The sequence below is a fragment of the Carassius carassius genome, chromosome 32, assembly GCF_963082965.1.
Source record: "Carassius carassius chromosome 32, fCarCar2.1, whole genome shotgun sequence".
Lineage (NCBI taxonomy): Eukaryota > Metazoa > Chordata > Actinopteri > Cypriniformes > Cyprinidae > Carassius > Carassius carassius.
In genome coordinates this window covers 3,335,803-3,360,243 of record NC_081786.1, presented here as the reverse complement: position 1 = coordinate 3,360,243, position 24,441 = coordinate 3,335,803, and the positions used below count along the sequence as shown (strand labels likewise).

At 35.1% G+C, this 24,441-nt stretch overlaps 1 protein-coding gene across 1 annotated transcript; it reads left to right on the top strand.

Annotated features, from left to right (window-relative positions):
• Nucleotides 1–483: 483 nt before the first annotated feature.
• Nucleotides 484–22,373, top strand: LOC132112420 (utrophin-like). Its single transcript, XM_059519886.1, has 15 exons — nucleotides 484–896; nucleotides 5,125–5,255; nucleotides 5,339–5,495; nucleotides 6,381–6,492; nucleotides 8,193–8,452; nucleotides 11,392–11,467; nucleotides 12,340–12,400; nucleotides 12,845–12,906; nucleotides 13,080–13,154; nucleotides 13,818–14,019; nucleotides 15,143–15,228; nucleotides 15,508–15,665; nucleotides 16,977–17,143; nucleotides 20,070–20,181; nucleotides 22,233–22,373. Exons 1-15 carry the CDS (start codon nucleotides 762–764, stop codon nucleotides 22,371–22,373), a joined length of 1,935 nt encoding a protein of 644 aa, XP_059375869.1. The 5' UTR covers nucleotides 484–761.
• Nucleotides 22,374–24,441: the final 2,068 nt, after the last annotated feature.

The window sequence follows — 24,441 nt, the reverse complement described above, 5'->3', positions numbered from 1 at the left end:
TTTGCCAACCGATATTAACCAATATTTTATGTAAGCAAGTTGACTGATATACTGTTAAAAATCAAATAGTGTTCTTAATTCATTTTTTCAGACATTTTTGACAATGATCATGTGATTGTTTTCTAAAGGCGGTAAATGGTTCTTCAGAACATCTCAAACTCAAATCATATTGGATTCAAGTTTTATCATTGTCAGCTCTAGTGCTGCTGTCAGTAGAGCAAGTAATATATGACAAACCAAATACTAATATAATCTGAAATCACTATTTTTTTTATTTAATACATTTTGTAATGAAAAAATAGCATTGTCATTGTATAAGTCCTCACTGTATAATACAGTCTTGGTCTATGCATGCTGTGTGTTCTCCCCAAATCGCTCTCTCTTTCTCTCTCTCTCTCTCTCTGCCACTCACTCAGACTCTCGTTCTCTCGCTCAGCATCATCTCTTGCAGACAGGGAGTTTTTGCTGACAAGGAAACAAGCTTTTGCACCATAGTAAAACTTTCAATTTCCATGGTCCTCTATTCATTGTTCAGTATACCTTTGAAGATCACTGTAAAGTACAAGCCTGAAGACAGGACATCTCTTGAGTCGGATCTTTGTGTTTGCTTTGTTTGCTGCTTTTGGAGACGTGTTTTCTCTTCTTCACACTTGCAAGTGGCCTCTTAAGTTGTTGGACATGCTGTAGGAATAGTTGGATTCACTTTCAAAGCCAAGATGATGTGCTAACTGTGCAAACCTCAGGAGTGGCAATCCTTTAGGATGAGAATCTTAAACAAGCCCAGTAGTCTGAAGATAATGGCTATGGTGAGATCTTCACTGCAGAAAGTGATGCTTTTTCTACAACACATTCAAAGAATGTCCGTTACGTCACCACGTTATCAGAAACTGTGCAAGGTAAAAGAGCGTTTGTATTTAATTACTTTGTTTATACTACGAAGGTGCATTTTATTCTGATCTGTTTATGATTGTGTGTGTGTTTGGGCTCACAGCTTCTCAGTGTTTGAAAATGAAAAGTGCATTCACCAAGATTTAACATTCAATGGTATTGCATTGGGATGCATGATTAATCTGTGGCTAAACTGGGGTCTATAGTGAAACAAAGCAGCCGTAACTTTTATGATTGACTGACCTTTTAAAGAAATCTTGTCCAGAAAGCCACAGTTATTTATTCTCTAACAGGTATTTAATGAATTATACAGAAATTTGCATCTCAAACTTTCATGTAATCTCTTTAAAACTACAGGTCTCTAACAGGAGTGGGGTTCAAACCCATTGAGGACATCTGTGACTCTGGAAGACAAAACCAGTCTTAAATCACTGGGGTATATTTGTAGCAATAGCCAAAAAATCATTGTATGGGTCAAAATTATTGATTTTCTTTTATGCCAAAAATCATTAGGCTATTAAGTAAAGATCATGTTCCATGAAGATATTTTGTAAATTTCCTACCTTAAATATATTATATGAATTTGGACAATATGCAAGGCTAAGAACTTCATTTGGACAACTTTAAAGGCAATTTTCTCCATTTTTAGATTTTCAATTAGTTGTATCTCAGCCAAATATTGTCCTATCGCAAAAAATTGACACTTATGAGTGGTTTTGTTGTCCAGGGTCACATTTGTCCATTGGACCCAATGCCTGAACCACTGCCATCCTGGTCACAGTTTATGGCTGATATCAGTATTTTTTCACAGCAATGTATTGCATTCCGGTGAAGAATATTGGCACATAGACATTTATGAACTTATTAAAGTCTTAAAACAATATGCCAGTCTCCGAATTTCCAGACTAAAAGCAAATACACTTTCACTGCTTATCTGAAATATGTTCTAAGCTAAGTTTCTGGAGTCTTTTCAGAGATTTGTTATGGGACAAAAAAAAAGTAGGTTTGTTCCTAACCTTTTATTTAAGAATATTACATTTATGATTTATAAAGCTGCTGCTTGCGTTAAACGATACATCTAAGAAAAATAGCAGACAATGGACTGCAATTCAAACATTAAAATATAAAAAGAACAAAGTGCAATATTTTGCATAGCTTTTTTTTCTGCACAAGGCATTAATGAATTTCAAATTTCAGCAGGAAACCTATGAAGATAATTTTGAACGCTTACTTTCTGAAATCTTATCAGTTATGTACAAATTGGTGCATCAGTGAAAAAATATACAGTACATGTTTGGCTCATCTGAACAACATTGATAAGTCAGCGCTGAGCAACTGAGCATTCTTTACAGAGAGCAGTACCTTTTTTTAATTGAAGATTTGTGCAAATTTACCAGGAGTGGGGTTTGAACCCATGAGAGTATTTGTCTCCATTTGGAATAAAATTGAAAAATGATGAACTTGATGATCTGCAGGAAATTACTGGTCTGTGAATCTCACTAACAAGAATGAATACAATTTATAAGCTCTGGATATTATGTTATGGATTTTCATGTTTTGAAGCATATTTGCTCTTGGTTGAACGGAAAGTATGAGCAGTAATGATGCACTGACAGTTCAGTTGTTGAAGTGACCCATAACCGCTAACTGAGAGTCTTTTTGAATTTCTTCGTGTTTTTACTACAGTTGCATTGAGTTATAATAAAATAATTGGATTGAGGGTAATACATTATCAGCTTATTCACTTATTCAGCATTATTCCACTTCAAATATGTAACAGAGTTGTTTGGTTTATCGTCCTAACACCAGGAAGAGTTGATTGTTGTGATCCTAGCGCAAACAGGACGATCGAAGCGGAGGTTCATGTCAGTTTGCTCAAATCCGTCATTTGATATGTCGTAGGCCTTTAAATAACTTGGTGAATACATATATGAAAAGGTTGGGGCTTTATGTACTACTCAGAAATATACTTAAAATGACAGTTAACAATGTCAACAAAATAGTTACACATTAAAACCTAAATAGGGACATAGTAGTATAAGTATGTTGTAAAGTTCACTTAAAGAAAACTTATGACTATACTTGAAGTATAAAACTACTAAACTAGTGGTTTACTGAGACTATACTTCAAAGTGTACAAAGTATATAATTAGTAAACTATTAGTATACATATAAGTTAACTTTTAGTATAATTGCAGTACAAACTACGAACATAAAGTTAAACTAGTTGTGTACTCAAAGTTTGCTACTGTTATGCTTAAAAGTATACGTTTATATACTAGAAAGTGGGCCAATTTAGTCCCAAAGAGTATTGAAACAGTATACTTACAAGTATACTACTAGAACACTGATATTTGTATACTTGCTACATAAAGTATACTTAAAAATATGCTGGAACTTTACTATAAAATAAACTTGAAGTATACTACTTTTTGGTAAGGTATCGTTATAGCCAGCAGTCGAATTGTAAAAAAATGTCAAGGTGGATGGTGTCCTGTGATTACAAATGCTTACAAAATATGTTTAATTTTTAAACACATTTTTATTTAACAACAAAAACAACAACAACAACAAAAGTTTATGAGCTGCTTTCCTTGTGGAGCCTGAAATGGCCCCACAATGTCAAAAGTTTTAAGGGTTTTTTTGGGGGGGGACACTTGGTCTTCACAATGTATGTTAAACCAATGCACACACGCACATGTACGCGCGCACACACACAATCTGTGTGTCTGTGTGCCAAATGACATAAACAATCCCCCTTATTTAATATTATGTGGGGGATTTTTGCTGATAACTATAATAAAAAAAATGCTGAGTGTGTTATTTCGCTGGTTTAGGCTACTCATGGATAAATAAATATGACACTAAACTGCCAGTAGGTGGCGGCAAGTGTCTGTTTTAATAAATGAATCACTGATTCAAACGATTCTTTCAAAATTGCTGAGTCCATGTTGACTGTTTTTATGTATGGTTGTTGAATTATTGGCTCAGTATCATCCTCACACACATAGTGCAGGCAGGGGAATGTCTTTAAACTCTAATCAAGAAAATATAATACCTCATTATGTTGTCGTCTTTTCAAAGAACAGCAGTAGTTGAGCTTGAACCATTTTTGCATGAAAAATGACGAAAACATGCATGAGCTCACGCACAGTTTGTTAATATGAGCTCTGATTGGCCAATAGCTGTTATTTAGTGAACCAATTATTATACTTAAAGAATATTGATATTTAATTTGCATGATAAATTTTAGGCTACATAATACACAGCATTATTGTTCTAAAGGGGATGGTAGTTTTACAGAGTGGATGCTTTTTATCATTTTTTTTAACAAGGGGATCAATCCCCCCACTTCTACCCACCATTTTAGCCCTGATTATAGCAGTAATAATGATGGCAAATATCATTTTCCTTCATCTTTTCCAGCTCCACATTTTAGCAGAATAGATAACGATATTAATGGATTCCAGCGCAATAATAAGCAGACTGTTTGTTATGTCTCTGTTTGATGTCTTTCTCTGGCTATATATCATCACTGCGGCCCTAAACGAGAGAGCTATATTTTTTCTGATATAAACCAACCACTCATTATGTCTGTGGAGGCTTTAAGGAGACTGCCACCATAAATGAAAGTTTTATAGATAGGAATTACAGCAGACCGTTGAAGGCAGGTGAGGTGTGTGCAGCTTTATTTTGTAGTTAAGTGTTCTGTCAACCACAGATATGCTTTGGATCCTGATTGGTTTATTTGGATTCCTAGTTATGTATTTTCCAGATTTTGTGAGGCTGTGTTAGTCTCATTAAAGAAATGAAAATTTGCTGAAAATATCGTATACTGAGGACATCTAAGATGTAGATGATTTGGTTTATTCATCAGATTCATGTGGATTTCTTATGGATTACTGTGATGTTTTTATCAACTATCGTTTTCTGACGGCACCCATTCACTGCTGAGGAGCTGTTGGAGAGCAAGTGATGTGATGCTAAATTACTCCAAATCAGTTCTGATGAAGAAACAAACTCGTGCACGTCTTGGATGGCCTGAGAGAGAGTAAATTTTCAGCTAATTTTAATTTCTGAGTGAACTATTTCTTTTAACAGCAGTGCTATTTTCTCTTCATTTTAGTCCTATTTATAGGCCACATAAACCAAAGGGACGATCACCTAATCAGAGTCTATTGAGATTATTTTGAATTGGTGCAATTTCAGCTTCTGCATACTGTTATTTCTCCTCAGGACATTCAGGCAGATGTTGATACCCAGACTGATCTTTCTAAAAGGGCTCTGGGGAGTCAGATCCAGAATACCAAGGCACAAGAACTTGATAAGTTCGGAGATGTGGACCACATTCATATAGCCTCGAGAAGGTTTGTGCAATATATCCAGCAATATAAACAAACGGATACCTCCAAGGTCCTGAACTTTCCTTCAAACTCTCATGTTCTTTCAGAGAGTGTTTGGAGGCAGGTGCAGAGAAATGGACAGGACTCATAGCCATCCTTGAAGAGCTTTGGTTCTGGGTAAAACTGAAGGATGTGGAGCTGACAAGCCAGACGCCGGTGGGAGAAGATGTACATACTTTACTGCAGAAACAAGGCTACTGTACGGTCAGTCATGCTGTGTGTGGAAGAGGGAATGACATTTACTTGTGGCTTCAAAATCTGTGTATCTAGTCTTTCTTGAATTTAAAAGAATGTAAATAGCATTTTTATTAGCTTCAAAAAGGATGCCAAAGTAGTATGTTCACAGGTTAATCAGGCATCTCTGATTTTAATGACCAGGAAGAGAGTCCATTTTGTGTGATGTCGTCATATCTTTTTTACATAATGTCTTATATAATTTTCCTCTTTGTACCCAGTACCTCCTCCTGTGCACAGATTATTGCCTTTTTAAATAGGCATCTTGCAGTCCCTTCATAATATAGATGTCTACTTTAATAACAATGCAAAATAATTAAACCCTTTGATTACAGTTCCTCAAACCGAAGCTGGAATATTGTTTGTTATTGCTCTGCTGAATTATTGATGTCCTTTAGATGTACAGCACTGTTTTATCATTGTCATTTACTGCATTGAAACATTGCATCAGTTGCAGTAAACAGTATTATAAAGTATTTTTATGTAACCGTGACTGAATTAAACAGTATTTTATAGTAAATTATACCTCATTTATTCCACATTTACATGATTTGTTGATGATATTATCTTGCTTTATCAATAAAAAACACACAGAATTAAGCAAAAGTTTTCCTTTTGATGTTGACCACAAACGTCTTTCTTCTGGTTCAGTGATTTTGTTTCTCGATTTGTCACTTTCCGCTCAGCTAATGTTTGGGTTTATACATTGCTTACTGATTGCTTTTCGAGTAATTATATCTCCAATTTTACCGCCTCTAAATTGTCTGGAATGAGCTGTAATGAATGTCTAGCCTTATCTGTGTGATTTAGTTTAAATGTCACACCCCTGCATCTTTAATGTGTTGTTTGAAACAGGCCCGGCACAGCGAGTTGATTGGACGAAGGCAAGATGTGAATCAGATGAGTCTGTCTCTGGCTGTTCAACCTATAGCGATGGAAGTCCTGAGCAATACAGAGACGGCTGCGGGTGAGAGACGGCGTTTGTCAGTTTGCGTCCATCCAGAGGGACATTTTATCTTTTGGAGGTTTCTCTTTCATGGCACAGAAATTCTCAGTTATGTTTCTTAAAAGAATCAGCATATGTTATGGATAACAATGCTCAGATCATTTGGGCTTGGGAGAATTCGATAAGAAATGCCTTTAATTGCAGGCTTTGATGTTTTGGCAAATCTCAGCAGAGTTTGAGACATTGTTAATATCCTTCTGAAACTCAGATGTGTGATTAACAGGGATCTTTTTCTCAAGAGAAACATCTGAGAAGATGGGGACTTTAACAAAAAACAATTTACTCCTATTACTGTGTAGGAGAAAAACCGATCAGTCTGGTTTTGTCCTCAATTGTCTGTTTCTATTAAAGACGCCACCAAGTGTCAAATTTTATGTGTATTGTCTTTCCGATGTAAATTGTGGTCTCCTGGATTCAAACACTAATTTTTTATTACACCTTTTATTTCTGGAGGTCATAGTTTTAGGCTATAGCGTCGTTGCTGCTTGATTTATGTGTCTCTGTAATGGCTCAGTGGACACAATAAACCTTATAGGACACAAAGTGAAAAGTGCGAGAGTGCTGAAGGGGACGGATTTAAATCTGAGCTGGATTTATAGCAGCTGATCGCAGAGGAAAGATTAGATTCCACAGTAAAGAGACATGGTAAGTGCTGGTCCACAGTAATATGGTTAGGACTAGGACTCTTTACTACTAAAATATTCAGTCCTGTAAAACCCAGTCTACATGTATCTGAATTGAACAGATAAATATGAGCAGATAATCTTTACTGCCAAAAGTATTAGTACATTGAAGCTACTCAGTTTATAAAACAAGTGAATAAACAATTACAATTATGCATGTAAACATATAAATGTATATACTAATTATAGTTGTCCCTAATTTATGCAAAAAAGCATACAAAAACGAAATCATCAAAACAGAATCGAAATGCCACTTTTCGGAATCTGTACATTTACAAGAACCGTCCAAACGAACCGATTTAGTAAAAAGAATTTAAAAACCCAGATCTTTCTATTTTTATTTGACCCTCTAACTCTAGCACTCTCTATTCTAATTCTATTCTTTAAAAAAACTTGTCCCTTTTAGACTTGCAGTCTGTTCATTTATACAATTAACAAAAGCAAAAAAGGCCTCTAACACTAGCTTAATCTATTCTTTTTATATTATATCTGGTTTCTTTTTATCTCTTATATAATAACAAATAATAAAACCTTACTACATGTACAGCATTAAGCTAACTGAGACTTGTTATAGCACTTATTTATCATTGCTCTTTTGTTGATTTTGATTGCTTCTATTGTCCTCATAAGTCGCTTTGAATAAAAGCATCCGCTAAATGACTAAATGTAAATGTAAAGAACTGAACTTTCCAAAGCTGCATATAAGACAGAGGTAGCTAAAGTTTGTGTGACATTGAAACAGCTACTCCACTAATCATAGCTTGAAGTTGCTTACTGTCTACTGTTATGATGTTGTAATCTACTGTAATAATGTAAAGGGCGTTATGGTCATCGTGGTCTATAAATGTCACTATAGTATGCAGAAACCCACAGATCACAGAAAAGATGCTATTTTGGATTAAATAATAACTAAAATGACATGACGTGGAACATCTCACTTGAGGACATATGAGTGATGCTGTCCTTAACTTTCAGCAGAGACAGTCCAGGAGGTGAAGATTCGCCAGCTGGCTCAAGCGGTTCAGGAGCAGGCCATTGAGGTCCAGCAGCACTGGGAGCGGTTCAGTGCTCAGGCCGCCAGCTGGCAGCACGAGGTTGACTGGGCTCTGGGGAAACTTCAGGACCTGCAACAAGCCATGAACCAACTGGACCTCGGCCTGGCTGAGATGGAGAACGAGAGCTTGCACTCTGAAGAACACAACATGCTCAACTGTGTGCTGGAGAGCGTGGAAAATACAGTGAGTTCAAATTAAAAATCACAGCAAGGATGTAAAACGAGGCCCCTTAATCCAATAACTAATAGCAATTAATAATGAGCAACTAATTTGTTACAGGATTTATTAATCGTGTCCACTATTGTATCATTACAATTCTTAATTATTAGTTAATGTTGACTAAGACTAATAACTGTTTTAGAATAACTTTTTGTTGTTAGTTAATTCTTTTTGTTAAAGGGTTACTCCACCCCAAAATTAACATTAATCCCTTACCTCCATGTCGTTCCAAACCCGTAAAAGCTCCGTTCGTCTTCTGAACAGAATTTAAGATATTTTGGATGAAAACCTGGAGGCTTGAGACTGTCCCAGACTGTCAAGTAAATAACAGTGTCAAGGTCTGTAAAAGATATGAAAATCGTCATTAGAATGCTCCAACTGCCTTTAGACCTGCAATCTGGGTTATATGAAGCGATGGGAACACTTTTTGTAAAGCGAAGAAAACAAAAATAACGACTTTAATCAATAATTCCTTTGTCAATAGTCTCCTCTGTGTCACTCCATATCACTGTGCTGAGTATGCTCTTCTGTGTCCTCCGCGCCACAAGGATGTGCTGTTTTAGTTTAAATCAAAGTTAAATACACGTAAATACAGGGTGAGACAGTTGAAACTGAGATTGACACGAAAGATTTTGTATAGGAATGAGCCAAAGTATTTTAAAGATTATTTTAAGCTTATTAGGAACTCTCATAGCTATTCAACTAGAGGTAGTGCCACAGACATAGTTCCTTGTAGATTTAAGAGCTGTTCTGGGCAAAACACCTTCTTGTACACTGCAGCAATGGAATGGAACAAACTCCCAGCTGAGATTAAGTTAAGCCAGTCAGATCATTGTTTTAATAGAGCATGTGGTGAATGGTTGCTAAATGCTAATTAGATTAATTTTTTTATGTGATCTTAAGGAATATTTATTATTGAAGTGTATGTATTTGTTTATTTTATTTTTATTTTTTGGATGTGATTGAATGTACAAGGTACCTTAGTCATCTGTAGCTTGCCTGACCATCTTTATCAGACTACAACGAGGACCACAATGGAAATAAGTTTTTAACTTTCTTGTGTTATCCTCGACAGTTCTGATTAATGTATAATGTCACTGTGATGACTTCATGTTATGCATTTATTTTTTACTGTCTAATAAATCAACAACAAAATCAACAACAACATAAAAACAGCACATCCTTGTGGCACAGAGGACACAAAATTTTCTAACTTTTCTGTAACTAATTTTAAACAAATAGGACATTTTTTAAAATGCTACCAAAATTAATTTTCTTTCTTATTGATGCAGAATTAGTAATTTTTTTTTTTTTTCGATTTTATGTTTCAGAATTGTTCTTCAAAATGTTTTAATTCCTGATTCATTTAAAGCTTAAAATGATCACCTTTCAGTATAAACTAGAATTTGTGTCTTTTTTTGTTTTGTTTTTAGGAACCTTTTTATTATAAACTCTGCTAGTGTTTGTTTTATAATGACATGCTATACTGTTCAACATTTATGTATACGATAACTATATTCAAGATTATTATTAAGAGTCTACCGGTGTTTTTGAGAGAAGAGGGACAGTTTACTCTAGTACTTCAGATGTCAGTGTGTTCACTCTCTATTCTTCAGTTTATTCCAGTTTGGCCTCCACACAGGCAGCTCATTCATCATGTCTCATGTGATGATCAAATATGACAGCTTCTTTGTAATTTTAGCCTAGAATAGAATACGGCAGATCCAGTGAAATATCAGACTCAGGTTTGACTGTACAAATGCATCTGTTTGATTGAACCGTCCCAAGCTTTATGTATCCATGGTCATGCTAAGTGCAAATAAATGTAAATAAAAGTTATAATTTAATCACCCTCAGGCCATCCAAAGATGTATATGTGTTTGTTTCTTCATCTGAACAGATTTAAAGAAATTTAGCAAAACATCACTTGCATATCTACACATATCTACATCTTGGATGGCCTTTTTATTTTTGGGTGAACTAAAGGTCAAAATGTCAGATTATTTATTAATTAGAATATTTCGTACTAGCCCACATAATAGCTATAAAGATGCCAATTTGTGCAACAGATCATTAGAGCCCATTGGTATCCCACTCTAAAATGCTCATAGGTGCATTCAAACCCCAGCGTTGACCTTAAAGAATCGATTATTTTGAATCATGCTTTAGGATCACTCAAACCACACAGAGTCCAGTCTGTTTCTGATTTCTAATTTATCCCACAGCGTTGACGAGTGTGTGACTGTCATGTTGTTTTGAGGATCCTGTGGGCAGAAATATTGACCCTCGGTATCGATCTGGGCAGCTGGAGAGCATAGATAATTAAGCTGCTACTGCCCAATGACACTCTTGGGCCTTGTTTCACAAACACCCCTCATCAAACCAAAGTCAGGCTTCTACTAACTCATTTTTGGAGCTCGAACAACAACATTTTTCACCCCAAGTGTGCATTTTGGGATTTCGTGTAATAGTTATAATTGAAGTATAACTGAATGAGTTGCACCATTTGTGCTTTTGGGATGTGGCACTGTCTATCACACAGGATGAAAAGGGCACTCATTATATTTTGGCAGAGATGTGTCTCCACAGACTCTTGAAGACAGACGTGTTGGATAATGAGTGTCTGGTCATTTCAGGAGTGAAGTACCAGAGACTTCTTTCTCATATTCTCAGAACGATGTCTTGATTTTTCTCCAGACTGCCCACTGCTTAGTCATCTCATAGTTTAAAGCACTGTAATTTCCCTCTGATCTTAGCTACCATTATGTCTGTTTCGATCAGCGCATTATGGTCTGATAGCACAGTAAGATGTTAGGCATAACTTTTTATCTTGCCATTTGGTATAGTCATAATCCTTCGATCTTGATTGTTTGAGAATATTTTTCTTTTTCAATTCTTATCAGGGGATTGTGGGTAATCACCAGCACTTGCAATGCTCTCAGACAGATAAGAGACATTTCTCCCATGACCTCTTGTCTGGTAAGTTGGGTAAACATTTTTAAACATTTGTCAGTACTCGCATTGTCATGGAAAACCTTTTTAATTTTAAAATGGTGATTTTTTTTTTTTTTAGGCCTGGAAGACTAAAAGTACTTGAAAAGTAATTTCTGTAGTGAATGGGTGTATACTACCGTTCAAAATTTTGGGGTCAGTTAGACTTGACTTTGTAAAGAAATTAACACTTTTCCAGCAAGAATGCATTTAATTGATTAAAAGTGACAGTAAAGATATTTATAATGTTACAAAAGATTTGAAAAGATTTTCAAATAAATGCTGTTCTTTTAAACTTTGTTCTCATGAAAGAACCCTGAAAAAAAATGTATCCTGATAAAAATATTGATAGTATAATAATATTTCTTGAGCAGAGTGATTTCTGAAGGATCGTGTGACACTGAAGACTGAAGTAATGATGCTGAAAATACAGCTTTGCATCACAGAAATAATTTACAATACAATAGAAAAAGTTATTTTAAATCGTATTGATATTTCATAATGTTACTCTTTTATTGTATTTCGGTTTTTGTTCAAATAAATGCAGCATAACAGAGTTTCAAAAAATAATCTAAAATCTTCAACCCCAAGCTTTTGAATGGTAATGCACTTTTTTTTTCAGTTTTACTCAACTCTAGGATATTCACCAGCTGGCTAGAAATTGCTCTCTGTTTAATTTTTTCTTAAAAATCTTCATTCGGGCTACCAGAAACAGCTGAAGAAGTCATGAAAAATCATTGTTCAGAAAAGCAGAGAAAACCCAGTTTGTCTTAAATACGTTTTCCCCTGTATAATAAAAACCATTCTGCGTGAAAGTGATTCAAATGTCATGACTTTGAAACCTTCTGTCTCCCAACCAGCTTCCGTTCAGTTCCCTTGGCAAAGAGCTGTTTTTCATAACGGTGTCCCTTATTATATCAAGTGAGTTGTTTCATACATGATCATCTCTGCTATGATTTCCCATGTGTTCAGTTTTGCATCAGAATGAAGTTGTTCAACAAATTTTAATCTAGTTGCAGTCACCCTTACTAAAATGTATTATAATCATTCCCTTCAGAAACCATTCTAATATGCTAATTTGCTGCTCAAGAAACATTTCTTCTTATTATAAATGATGAAAACAGATGTTCTGCTTAAAATGAATTTTTATTATTATTGTTAAATGAATGAAAAGTTCAAAAGAATAGCATTTATTTATTTGAAATGGAAATCTTTTTGCATCCTCACAGAATAAAAGTATTGAGTTTGTACAATAAAAATATGAATAATTGTGAGAAACTCAATTATATTCTTATACTCACCAGATACCAAAATACATTTTCCATGGTAGTGAATTGAAGTTAATTAATATGAATTATCTTTCAGTCATGAGCAGCAGACCACCTCATGGGATCATCCAAAGATGACACAGCTATTTCAGTCAATGGGTTTGTTCTTGCTCCTGTCAATCACTGTGAAGTCTTTCTGTCCACGTAGTTCACTAAACATGTTCAGTATACATGCTTTCTTACATTTTGCTCTTTATTTGAACTTGAGAACTAGGACTTTTCTTCTTGATAATATTCACATCCAGTCTTTATGTTTTACCCTCATTGTGCAGCTGATCTGAGCCATGTGCGTTTCTCTGCTTACCGCACGGCGATGAAGAGCCGCCGGCTACAGAAAGCCCTCTGCTGTGAGTGATAACTTATCATTTAAGTCTGATATGCTTTCCTAATAAAAAACAGTTCCATGGATCTTCTGTGGGGGATTTTGTAGCAAATACCATATGCTTTTGGACATTTATCATTGCATTGCAAATTACCATCAATGTGAAAAACCCCTCATCACTTCTCACTCGAAATGACTTTTGGAAGTAAACGGATTACTGCAGAAGACAAAGGCAATTTTAACCAAGCAATCTCGAGCTCTATCTGCTAATTTTGTCAGGACGTTTATGGTGCACTAACTTTGAGCCTTTGATCTTTAGTAAGAGTTTTGAGAGCATTAGAGCCGGCAGGCCACCCGCTGACAACATTAGTACAGTTCAAGCTGTGCAGAAATAGCCTTCAGTCAGGTTAGCCGGATGGTGTTTTTGGTAACAGACAGCAGCTGCTTTCTGCTTCATGTCTTTGAACGTGGGTGATGTTGTGAAAGGCTAGTTGTTGAAATGTATAATTGGTTGCAAATCTGATGAATGCTGATAAGAAATATAATTTTTTTCTGCCTTTTCAGTAGGGAATTTTCATTACACGCCAACGGATGAGTTACGCTCCGGTGACTTTCATCAAAATGCGCTGAATGAAATTCATTGTGGAGACTGAAATGAGTGGAGATGAAATCTGTCTGTCTGTTTCAGTGGACCTTTTGGAGCTCAGCATCGCCCAGGGTGTCTTTGATCAACACAAACTCACGCATAATGGACAGCTACTGGAGATTCCAGGCATCATAAACTGTCTCTGCACAATCTACCATGAACTTCAGCAGGTGCATCCGGATCTGGTTAATGTGCCTTTGTGTGTGGATCTGTGCCTCAACTGGCTTCTAAAGGTTTACGACAGGTCTGTATGGGTTTTAACTTTAAAACAGTGGCTTTTATTTAGACACTTATGGGTGCTGAGTTTAAACAGCTTTAAACCATTGCTTCTGGCCAAAATATGATTCCATAATCCATAACAATGCTTCCTCCAGTGAAAAAGTCAACTGAAACATTTGTTTAGAACAGTTTTGGACTGTTTTTGCTTATAAAGTGTGCTTGATCTCTGCATGTTTCTCTCCTGATTCATACTAGATGACTTTTTCAGTGGAGAAAGCAATATTAAAGATAGATGACTCTATCCATTTTATTTGGAAGCAATGGTTTGATTGCTTTGTTTATTAAAGCACATACAGTTTGTGAGGAACGTACATTACTTGTGGATTATTTCGATGTTTTTATCGGTTGGTTGGACTCTCATTCTGATGGCACCCATTCACTGCAGAGCATCCTTTGATGTGCAAGTGATGAAATGCTAAATCTCTCCAAATCTGTTTTTATGAAGAAACAAACTCATTTACATCATAGATGGCCTAAGGGCGAGTAAATTAAATTTTTTGGGTGGACTATTCCTTTAAGTCAAACTTAAAAATGTATAAATGCATCCAATAAAAAAAATATTTGCCATTTATTAAGTAACAAATATATGAAGGCATTTATTTGCCAGCTTAATCATAAAAAAAGATTACACTTTTCGTGTCAGTTCTGTTCTGAAAAAAAGCTTTACTCTTGGTTTAATATTTATCTAATATTGGCATTTATGAAATTTTAAATCTGAATAAGTAATGCCACTAAAAAGTGTGTCTCATGACCTCGAAACTATTGCAGACAATCCTCTTGCAATGGTTGCTCTCATACATATTTGATGTAATGCTTTTATGTTAATTTGCAGTCAATTTTCTATTTTTGCCAAGAGGACAAGTTGACATCCTAGTAAAGACATAACCAGTGTCTTTCCCCAAGATATTATGTTATTAAAATATAATAAGTAATTTGGGTGGTGTATAAATGTAAGTGTAGCCAGAAGGCTGTGCATGAATTCAGTGTATTGTTGCTACAACTAACATCCCGATTTTGTTTGAACAACATTTAAAAGATTGAATTGAATTGATTGAATTAGCCTTTTGCTGTCTTTATTTTTTAAATAGCGACAGAAGTGGAAAAGTTCAAGTGTTGTCCATGAAGATCGGCTTGTTTTCTCTTTCAAAAGGACCTCTAAAGGATAAGTACAAATGCAAGTACTTTGATATTGAAAATAAGTGGCATAAAATATTCTATCCTGCTTTCAATTTATAAATGAATTGAGTCCTGTTGTGAAACACTAACTTCTTTCTCTCACTTTAATGTCTGTGCACAATTTCACTTTGATCTCAGTGTCTCAGAGCTACTGAGAATTGAATGCAACACTGTCCTTGCTGTAGGTCCTACAAGGACATTTATAAATTGGATCTTAAGTCTAAAATCTTAGCCGCTCACCCTCCTGGTCTCATCATGCTCCTGCTGTCCTCCACAGATCTGTTTGCTCAGGTGGCTGGCGCTACAGGCGTCTGTAACCAGAGACAGCTGGCGTTACTGCTACACAACAGCATCCAGATCCCACACCAGCTCGGGGAGGCCGCAGCGTTCGGAGGGAGTAACATGGAGCCCAGTGTCCGGAGCTGCTTTCAGAATGTGAGTTAACACTATAAAACAAGATCATGAGAGACCTCTCTTCATATCTTTCTATCAGGTCAAAACAAGACCTATTCTCCTGAGAATAATAATAATTCATAATAATAATTCATTACATTTATATAGTGCTTTTTTAGGCACGCAAAGCGCTTTACATTGTCAGGGGGTATCTCCTCATCCACCAGAAATTTTATTTCTGTATTATATTTAACTTTTTTGTATTATTGTTTAAGTTTAATTTAGTTTTATTTCAGTTTTAGTTTAGTTTAGTTGTAGTTTTGATATATGTCCAGTTATTTTAGTGCCTAAACAAGATCTCAAATTTGTTTATTTAGTTTTTTTGTCTATATATTTCATTTTATTTCACCTTTATTTCAGATAGTTGTATAGTAATCAATGTAACACCAAAGTGTGCACTTGAAAAGTCAGATCCTAGGACAAACTTCTTCCAAGGCCAAATGATCTACACAAATATTTTCAGTACAAAAAAAGTATGTGTACAAGTTGACAATGTTTAACAAAAATAATTCTGACATGAAAATCAATGAACGTGATTCTATGAAACATAATTCAGGTGTGCGAGACATGATATATTCCTAAAATGGGGACTGCTGAGTGGATGCTCAGACTTGTTTATTTGGTGATAGGGGCTCATCATTACACTTTACTGAGTTTTGACATACAAATAAATGATGAGCTCAGTTATAAGAGTGGATTTACATCGCCACTTTCAGATGCTTTGCACTCGATTCGACAGCTGACGCACAAGCCACCGAGAGGTATTTAAATGAAATCCACTCGATTTGTGCACACACATTCCCATAATATCACATGATGGAGTGCTTTATGATGTGGACCACATCCGCTGGTGTAATGGAGTATTTATAAATCCCTTCAGCTCTCCTGAAAGCCATCCTGGACGGAGCCTCCAATACTTCTCTGTTTTACTTGGGTCACAGTGGAGCTCTTTTCATTTAATGTTGCATGTAATGAAAGACTCTTGATAGTCCTGCCTTAACTGGCCTGCTGTAATTGATTCATAATAGTTGTAGCAGTTTTAAAGTCATGGGGGAGACGCAAATGATCACAATTGGCCTCATTTGCTTCACTTCAAAATTACTAATGGATTCCTTCCCCTCAGGCTAATAAGATTGTGATAGGATATTATAGTTTTTGGGTTGTAGTTGAATATGCTTCTGAAATGATAAAGAGACCATCTGAGTGCTTTTAGACTCAGACGGCTCCATTATAGAGCGTCTTGCAGTGCATTGTGGTTATGATTGAGGGGTTTGTCTGTCGTCTGGTGTTCAGGTGGGCCGTGCTGATGTCATTGAGCTGCAGCAGTTTGTGGACTGGATGCATTTGGAGCCGCAGTCGATGGTCTGGTTGCCTGTACTTCATAGAGTCACCGCTGCAGAAACTTCCAAACATCAGGCCAAATGTAACATCTGTAAAGAGTGTCCCATGGTGGGCTTCAGGTAGACAAAGGGAGTTATGGTGAAATTTGTTTTAGGGTGGACAGTTATGACATTGTCATATAGAGAACAGAAACTCTTCAAATGTTATTTTTTTCAGCAGAGGAGGTGCATAACATTAGCCTATATTATTATTATTATTACAATAAATTTATACAATAAAATATACAATTAAAATAAATAAAATAAATTATAATAAAAATGTAAATAATAATAACAATGTTGCACTTTTAATTATTTATTATATATATATTTACAACCCGAATTCCGGAAAAGTTGGGACGTTTTTTAAATTTTAATAAAATGAAAACTAAAAGACTTTCAAATCACATGAGCCAATATTTTATTCACAATAGAACATAGATAACGTAGCAAATGTTTAAACTGAGAAATTTTACACTTTTATCCACTTAATTAGCTCATTTAAAATTTAATGCCTGCTACAGGTCTCAAAAAAGTTGGCACGGGGGCAACAAATGGCTAAAAAAGCAAGCAGTTTTGAAAAGATTCAGCTGGGAGAACATCTAGTGATTAATTAAGTTAATTGATATCAGGTCTGTAACATGATTAGCTATAAAAGCTTTGTCTTAGAGAAGCAGAGTCTCTCAGAAGTAAAGATGGGCAGAGGCTCTCCAATCTGTGAAAGACTGCGTAAAAAAATTGTGGAAAACTTTAAAAACAATCTTCCTCAACGTCAAATTGCAAAGGCTTTGCAAATCTCATCATCTACAGTGCATAACATCATCAAAAGATTCAGAGAAACTGGAGAAATCTCTGTGCGTAAGGGACAAGGCCGGAGACCTTTATTGGATGCCCGTGGTCTTCGGGCTCTCAGACGACACTGCATCACTCATCGGCATGATTGTGTCAATGACATTACTAAATGGGCCCAGGAATACTTTCAGAAACCACTGTCGGTAAACACAATCCGCCGTGCCATCAGCAGATGCCAACTAAAGCTCTATCATGCAAAAAGGAAGCCATATGTGAACATGGTCCAGAAGCGCCGTCGTGTCCTGTGGGCCAAGGCTCATTTAAAATGGACTATTTCAAAGTGGAATAGTGTTTTATGGTCAGACGAGTCCAAATTTGACATTCTTGTTGGAAATCACGGACGCCGTGTCCTCCGGGCTAAAGAGGAGGGAGACCTTCCAGCATGTTATCAGTGTTCAGTTCAAAAGCCAGCATCTCTGATGGTATGGGGGTGCATAAGTGCATACGGTATGGGCAGCTTGCATGTTTTGGAAGGCTCTGTGAATGCTGAAAGGTATATAAAGGTTTTAGAGCAACATATGCTTCCCTCCAAACAACGTCTATTTCAGGGAAGGCCTTGTTTATTTCAGCAGGACAATGCAAAACCACATACTGCAGCTATAACAACAGCATGGCTTCGTCGTAGAAGAGTCCGGGTGCTAACCTGGCCTGCCTGCAGTCCAGATCTTTCACCTATAGAGAACATTTGGCGCATCATTAAACGAAAAATACGTCAAAGACGACCACGAACTCTTCAGCAGCTGGAAATCTATATAAGGCAAGAATGGGACCAAATTCCAACAGCAAAACTCCAGCAACTCATAGCCTCAATGCACAGACATCTTCAAACTGTTTTGAAAAGAAAAGGAGATGCTACACCATGGTAAACATGCCCCGTCCCAACTATTTTGAGACCTGAAGCAGAAATCAAAATTGAAATGAGCTCATTTTGTGCATAAAATTGTAAACTTTCTCAGTTTAAACATTTGCTATGTTATCTATGTTCTATTGTGAATAAAATATTGGCTCATGTGATTTGAAAGTCTTTTAGTTTTCATTTTATTAAAATTTAAAAAACGTCCCAACTTTTCCGGAATTCGGGTTGTAACTGTTTTTTATATACTTTATTATACTTATACTTTTATTAGCTATTAATAACATTTATTAATAATATATAATATGTGACCTTGGAGCACAAAACCAGTCTTAAGTCGCTGTGGTATATTTGTAGCAATAGCCAAAAAAAAAAAAAACCCTGTATGGGTCAAAAGTTTAAATTTTTCTTTTATGACAAAAATCATTAGGTTATTAAGTAAAGATCATGTTCCGTGAAGATATTTTGTGAATTTTTGTGAAATGACTGTTAATATATCAAAACTTAATTTTTGAATAGTAATAAGCATTGCTAGGAATTCATTTGGACATATTCAAAGGTAATTTTCTCTATATTTAGATTTTTTTTTGCTCCCTCAGATTCCAGATTTTCAAATAGTTGTATCTTGACCAAATATTGCCGTATCATAACAAACCATACATCAATGGAAAGCTTAGTTTTGTGGGCCAAGTTCACATATTATTATTAATAAATATAATAAATATTATAATAAATTATAATAATATATTATTAATTACGCTATATATATATATATATATATATATATATATATATATATATATATATATATTCTTTATTATTGTGTAAAAACCCTGATATTTGTGATTTCATTACTCTCTTGCAATAAACATTACAATTAAATATTTATAAAAAGTGTTGAAATTTAAAATGATACAATAAAACACACTATAATTATAATAGTAACACTAAAAATATCAGTATCTTGTCAGAATGGACAACAAGGTTTTTTGTGCATTTGATAAAATAATTAAGTAATGGTTCATCAATGTATATTATTTGTGTGGACAGTGTCATAAAAGTCAAGTCATATTTATTTATATAGCACTTTATAGATCGTTTTCGAGAAACTTTACAGTAATAAACCGAAAAAAAATATTAAGGTTGCAAAATTCTTAAACTAATTAAATTTAAGTTATAAGAAGCTCTACAGAAAACAACAGTGTCATTGTTCAGCTCAGTTTAGTTCAGTGTTGATTCAGTTCTGCTCAGTGTTGCAAAATTCATAGCTGCTAGTGTGTTAAGCATCTGTTTATCTCTAAGGTATCGTAGTCTGAAGCACTTCAACTACAATGTGTGTCAGATGTGTTTCTTCTCGGGAAGGATTTCCAAGGGCCATCATCTCAGATATCCAATGGTGGAGTACTGCACCCCTGTGAGCATCTGGAAGACGCTTGTGTTTTGTTGTTTTCAAATGGTTCATTGTAAAAAATGGTTCAGAAATTAGGGTGGCAATAATGTGGGTGTTGTGCCACCCTAAAATATTTTGTAAAAATTTATTTCATGATTATTTCTAAATATTATATAATTTATTATATTTTATAATATAAATTATATTTATATTAGGGCTGTCAGTCTATTTAAAATTTTGATCTAACTAATAACATGATTTTTCGATTAATTAATCACAAAATAAATTTGACTGTGAAAATACCCACAAAAGATTTTTTAAATCTATCAATTAGACATTGCAAATTTTAGTTTTAGAAATTATTATTTTAATTATTTGATTCAACATCAGATTTATTACACGTAAACATTAAGGCTACAATGGCCTAACATAAACTATGGAACACCAAAGAAGAGAAACTCTGAGAAACATCTCAGGATTTTTTGTTTGTAAAATGAAAGTCATCAGGCAAAACAGCTTTGTTACCAACAGCCTTCAAAATACCTTCTTTTATGTTCTACAAAATACATGTTTGTAATGTGAAGGGTGAGTAAATGATGACAGAATTAAAATTCTTTGGCTGAACTTTCCCTTTTTTTATTATTATTATTATTATTATTATATATTTTTTTAAAAGAAATTATACTTTTAATAAGAAACTAAATCTGCCAGCAGGTGGCGGTAAATGTTCAACGGTTGATTCATTCAGGATTCAGGAATGAAGTAAACGGCTCTCTTTATGAATGGGCCTTTGAATCATTGATTCACTTGATTCGTTCTAAACGCGATTAAATCAGAAACTAAACACTGCTGTGTTGCTTGAAGATGCACAACAATTCTGCTATGGCTTTAAAGGTAATATATTCTTTACAACATCTAGCAAAACACATAATATTGTGTTTAAAATATAACACATTAACCTTTATATTTATTGAACTTTTTTTTATAAAATCACACTTAAACTTTTGATATTCGGGACAAAATCAGCACTTGTGTAACAGCTGCTCTTGCTGCACATGTGATATCGCTTATTGTATGATATAAATAGGAGACAAAAACACATACAATGGCATTTTCGCACCAATATCTTGAATTTTAGGGCATAACTGCATTCAGTGCATGAGTTGTTGACCTTCATCATATTTGTCAACAGTATGAAATGTAAGATGATATACAGGTCTGGGTGTGGGGTCAGTGTGTTAACTGCATTAAAATATTTTAGTCGCCTTATTTTATCATAACTACAGAGTAATTCAGTCAAGAGCAGTGAGTGGTTTTCTTTCTTTCATTTTCCTGTATTAAAGGGATAGTTCACCCAAAAATTTAAATTTGTATATGTTTATCTGCTTACCCCCAGGGCATCCAAGATAGGTAGGTGACTTTGTTTCTTCAGTAGAACACATACCAGGATTTTTAACACAAACCATTGCAGTCTATCAGTCTTATAATGGAAGTGGATGGGAATCACAGTTAAAACATACAATAAAACAAAAACACAAACAAAACCAAATTAAACCCAGCGGCTCGTGAGGATGCGTAAAGACAAGAAACTGAACAGTATTTATATCGTTTTTTATTTCTGATTCATGCAATGTGTAAACTGTCATCTTATGCATGTTCTCAGCGGCAGGCGCGAGGCGTCTTCTTCTTCACTTGCTTTATGGCGGATCGCAGACCTATAAGTGCATTACCACCACCTATCTCTCAAGTGGACCATTGAAACTCCTAATTGAGATTGTAGATAGAGAGTCAATGGTCCATTTGTGAGATAGGTGGTGGTCAATAGTACTTAATATTAAATTGTGAAGTTGACGATCATGCAATTAATCATGATTAAATATTTGAATCGATTGACAGCCCTAAAATACAATATTAGATATTTTATATATCTACTTTATTTTGTGTGTATAAGTGCATTCATATTTTAGATTTTTTTTTCCAGAATTTTCTAAGCCTAAATGCCTAAACACTCCTGTCTCTGTCACTGTAATTCTTCATGCACAACAGAACATTTCCCTACAGCCTCTCTGTTACAGACCACCTCAGGAGAAGATGTGCGAGACTTCACCAAGGTGCTGAAAAACAAGTTCCGCTCAAAGAAGTACTTCACCAAACACCCTCGGCTCGGCTACCTGCCCGTGCAGACCATCCTTGAGGAAGAGCATTTAGAGACGTGAGTTTGTCCAGTGCATATATTCAAGAATATATCATCTTTCCTCTCTAATTCTTGTCTAAAAAGCGCAAGAATAAACAATATTATACGTCCTAGATTTACACTACAGGGTGCCATTTCTCTATTGTAGCAATGACTTCCCATCATTGCTCAGCCTCATGGGAAACATGCTTCTCTGATTTTGTTTTGCTGAGGAGTTCATTAATTACTAAAGGTCTATTCATGTGTCATTCGAAAGCTGGAACAGATAAGAGGCCATTCATTCATGAAATTCCAAAGCTGCCACTTGAACATCGACACGCAAATGTTGCTTCCCTCTCGTGGATGTGAATTTAATTACAAAAGCAATCAGGTGTCTGTTTAGTGAGATCGAGGGGGAAATGAAGAGACAGGACATTTATCATGTTCTCGGCAGTCGTTAATATTGAAATAAACCAGCTGTTCTCGCTGGCTGTTGTAATGTCAGAGCACAGATAATAGTAGTTTTGTGTTGAGTGTCTTTATTATGTGTCCGGATTCATTATATGAGTGTCTGCTTGTGGCTTTTTTGTACTTTTAGTTCTTATTTGCTTATTTTTATGGTTTGCAATATTAAATTTTATTGTCCTAGACCCAGATGCTTAATGTTAAACTATGAAAAAAAACCAATACATATATTTTTTTTAATTACATTTTTTAACAATGATCTAAACAGAGTGAAAGCTCTGAGTGAAAGTTAAAAGCTTTGTTGATTTGATTTGTTCTGATGCATAAGCACTGTTTTTTGGTGGACAAACTGAAGTAATGTATACAGTAAGTGTGAAAAGTGTGTTTTAAGGCAGTTTATTTTTAGAAGTTTATAAGGTCAAGTAATGCCCATGTGTGATCAGCTTTCATGAGGTTTTCTTGTTGATATCTATGATATTTTCTCACTCTGTATGTTTGGCAGCCCCGTTGCATCTGTAAGCATGTGTCCAGAGGAGTATGAGTGAGTATCTGCAGTCTCTCCTATCATTCTCTGATTTAGTTTAAATCTATTTTCATCTCTTCATCCACTAAAGGACATTAGGGAATTCAAGCAGTGTATACGCTCTTAATATGCAGTGGCCACAATTAAAATGTATGAATGTTTTAAATATCAAACCAATTAGCAGCTTTACTCAAATGCTGCACTTATGTTACTTAAATAAAATGCTTTGATTTTTTGCTGTTTTGTTGCAGTGATTGTTAATGGATGCATAATGTCAGTACTCCTTTCAAGTTTAGGCTTAATAAGTTGTGCTTATACCAACTTTCTTTTAAATAAACCCCACGTTGTTTGATATTTTAACTAATGTAATGGCAGTTGGAGTGTGTCCACTATAGATACTGAAACAGTGTATTCATAACAACAGGAAAGGTTTATTAATTGGCAACACTGAAAAGGTTTCAGTTGCAGTCTGTATCCACTAATAAACAGGTTTTTATAAAAAAGCATCTCTTTTTCTTACCCTATTACAAGTACGTTTTCTTTTAAGCTGTGTTGTTTTGCCTCTTTCCTTAACAAGCTGTTTTGCTGAATTGACTATTTAATCTTGACAGCTGCAGGGAAAATGCTTCAGACATTTACACATTTTACAGTTGGGTATATGCATCACACTGAGCTTTCACTTTTCATTTTTAGGTCGACACAGAACAACAGAGAATCTAGTGCCATCTTACCTGTAGCAGAATCTCACCTGTCAACAGGAAAAATGTGAGTCGCAGCAAATCGTTTGGTTCATGTATGCAGCAGTTTGTCATTCTGTCAATCACTCTGACACCTGAACTAACAGACTGATGAGTGAACATTTAATATTTGACCTCACTGTGGCCAGCACAAATACATTTGTTTCATACACCTGGACTAATTCAATACAGACATATAACGACAGTATGCTCATGTTTAATCATAGAGATACTAAAAATAATTTTGAATAAGCATTGCGCCAAAGTTACTTTAGTATAACTGAGATACTATTTGAGTTTATATATGTATATATATATATATGTATGTATATATATATATATATATATATATTATATATATATATTATTTCAGTGAAGGATTTATT

Coding starts and splice junctions, on each gene's coding strand:
- LOC132112420 (XM_059519886.1), top strand. CDS start 762: ATGAGAATCTTAAACAAGCCCAGTAGTCTGAAGATAATGGCTATGGTG. Junction 15,229..15,507: donor TCTAAAGGATAAGTACAAAT/GCAAGTACTTTG, acceptor TGTCCTCCACAG/ATCTGTTTGCTCAGGTGGCT. Junction 20,182..22,232: donor TGGTGGAGTACTGCACCCCT/GTGAGCATCTGG, acceptor TCTCTGTTACAG/ACCACCTCAGGAGAAGATGT.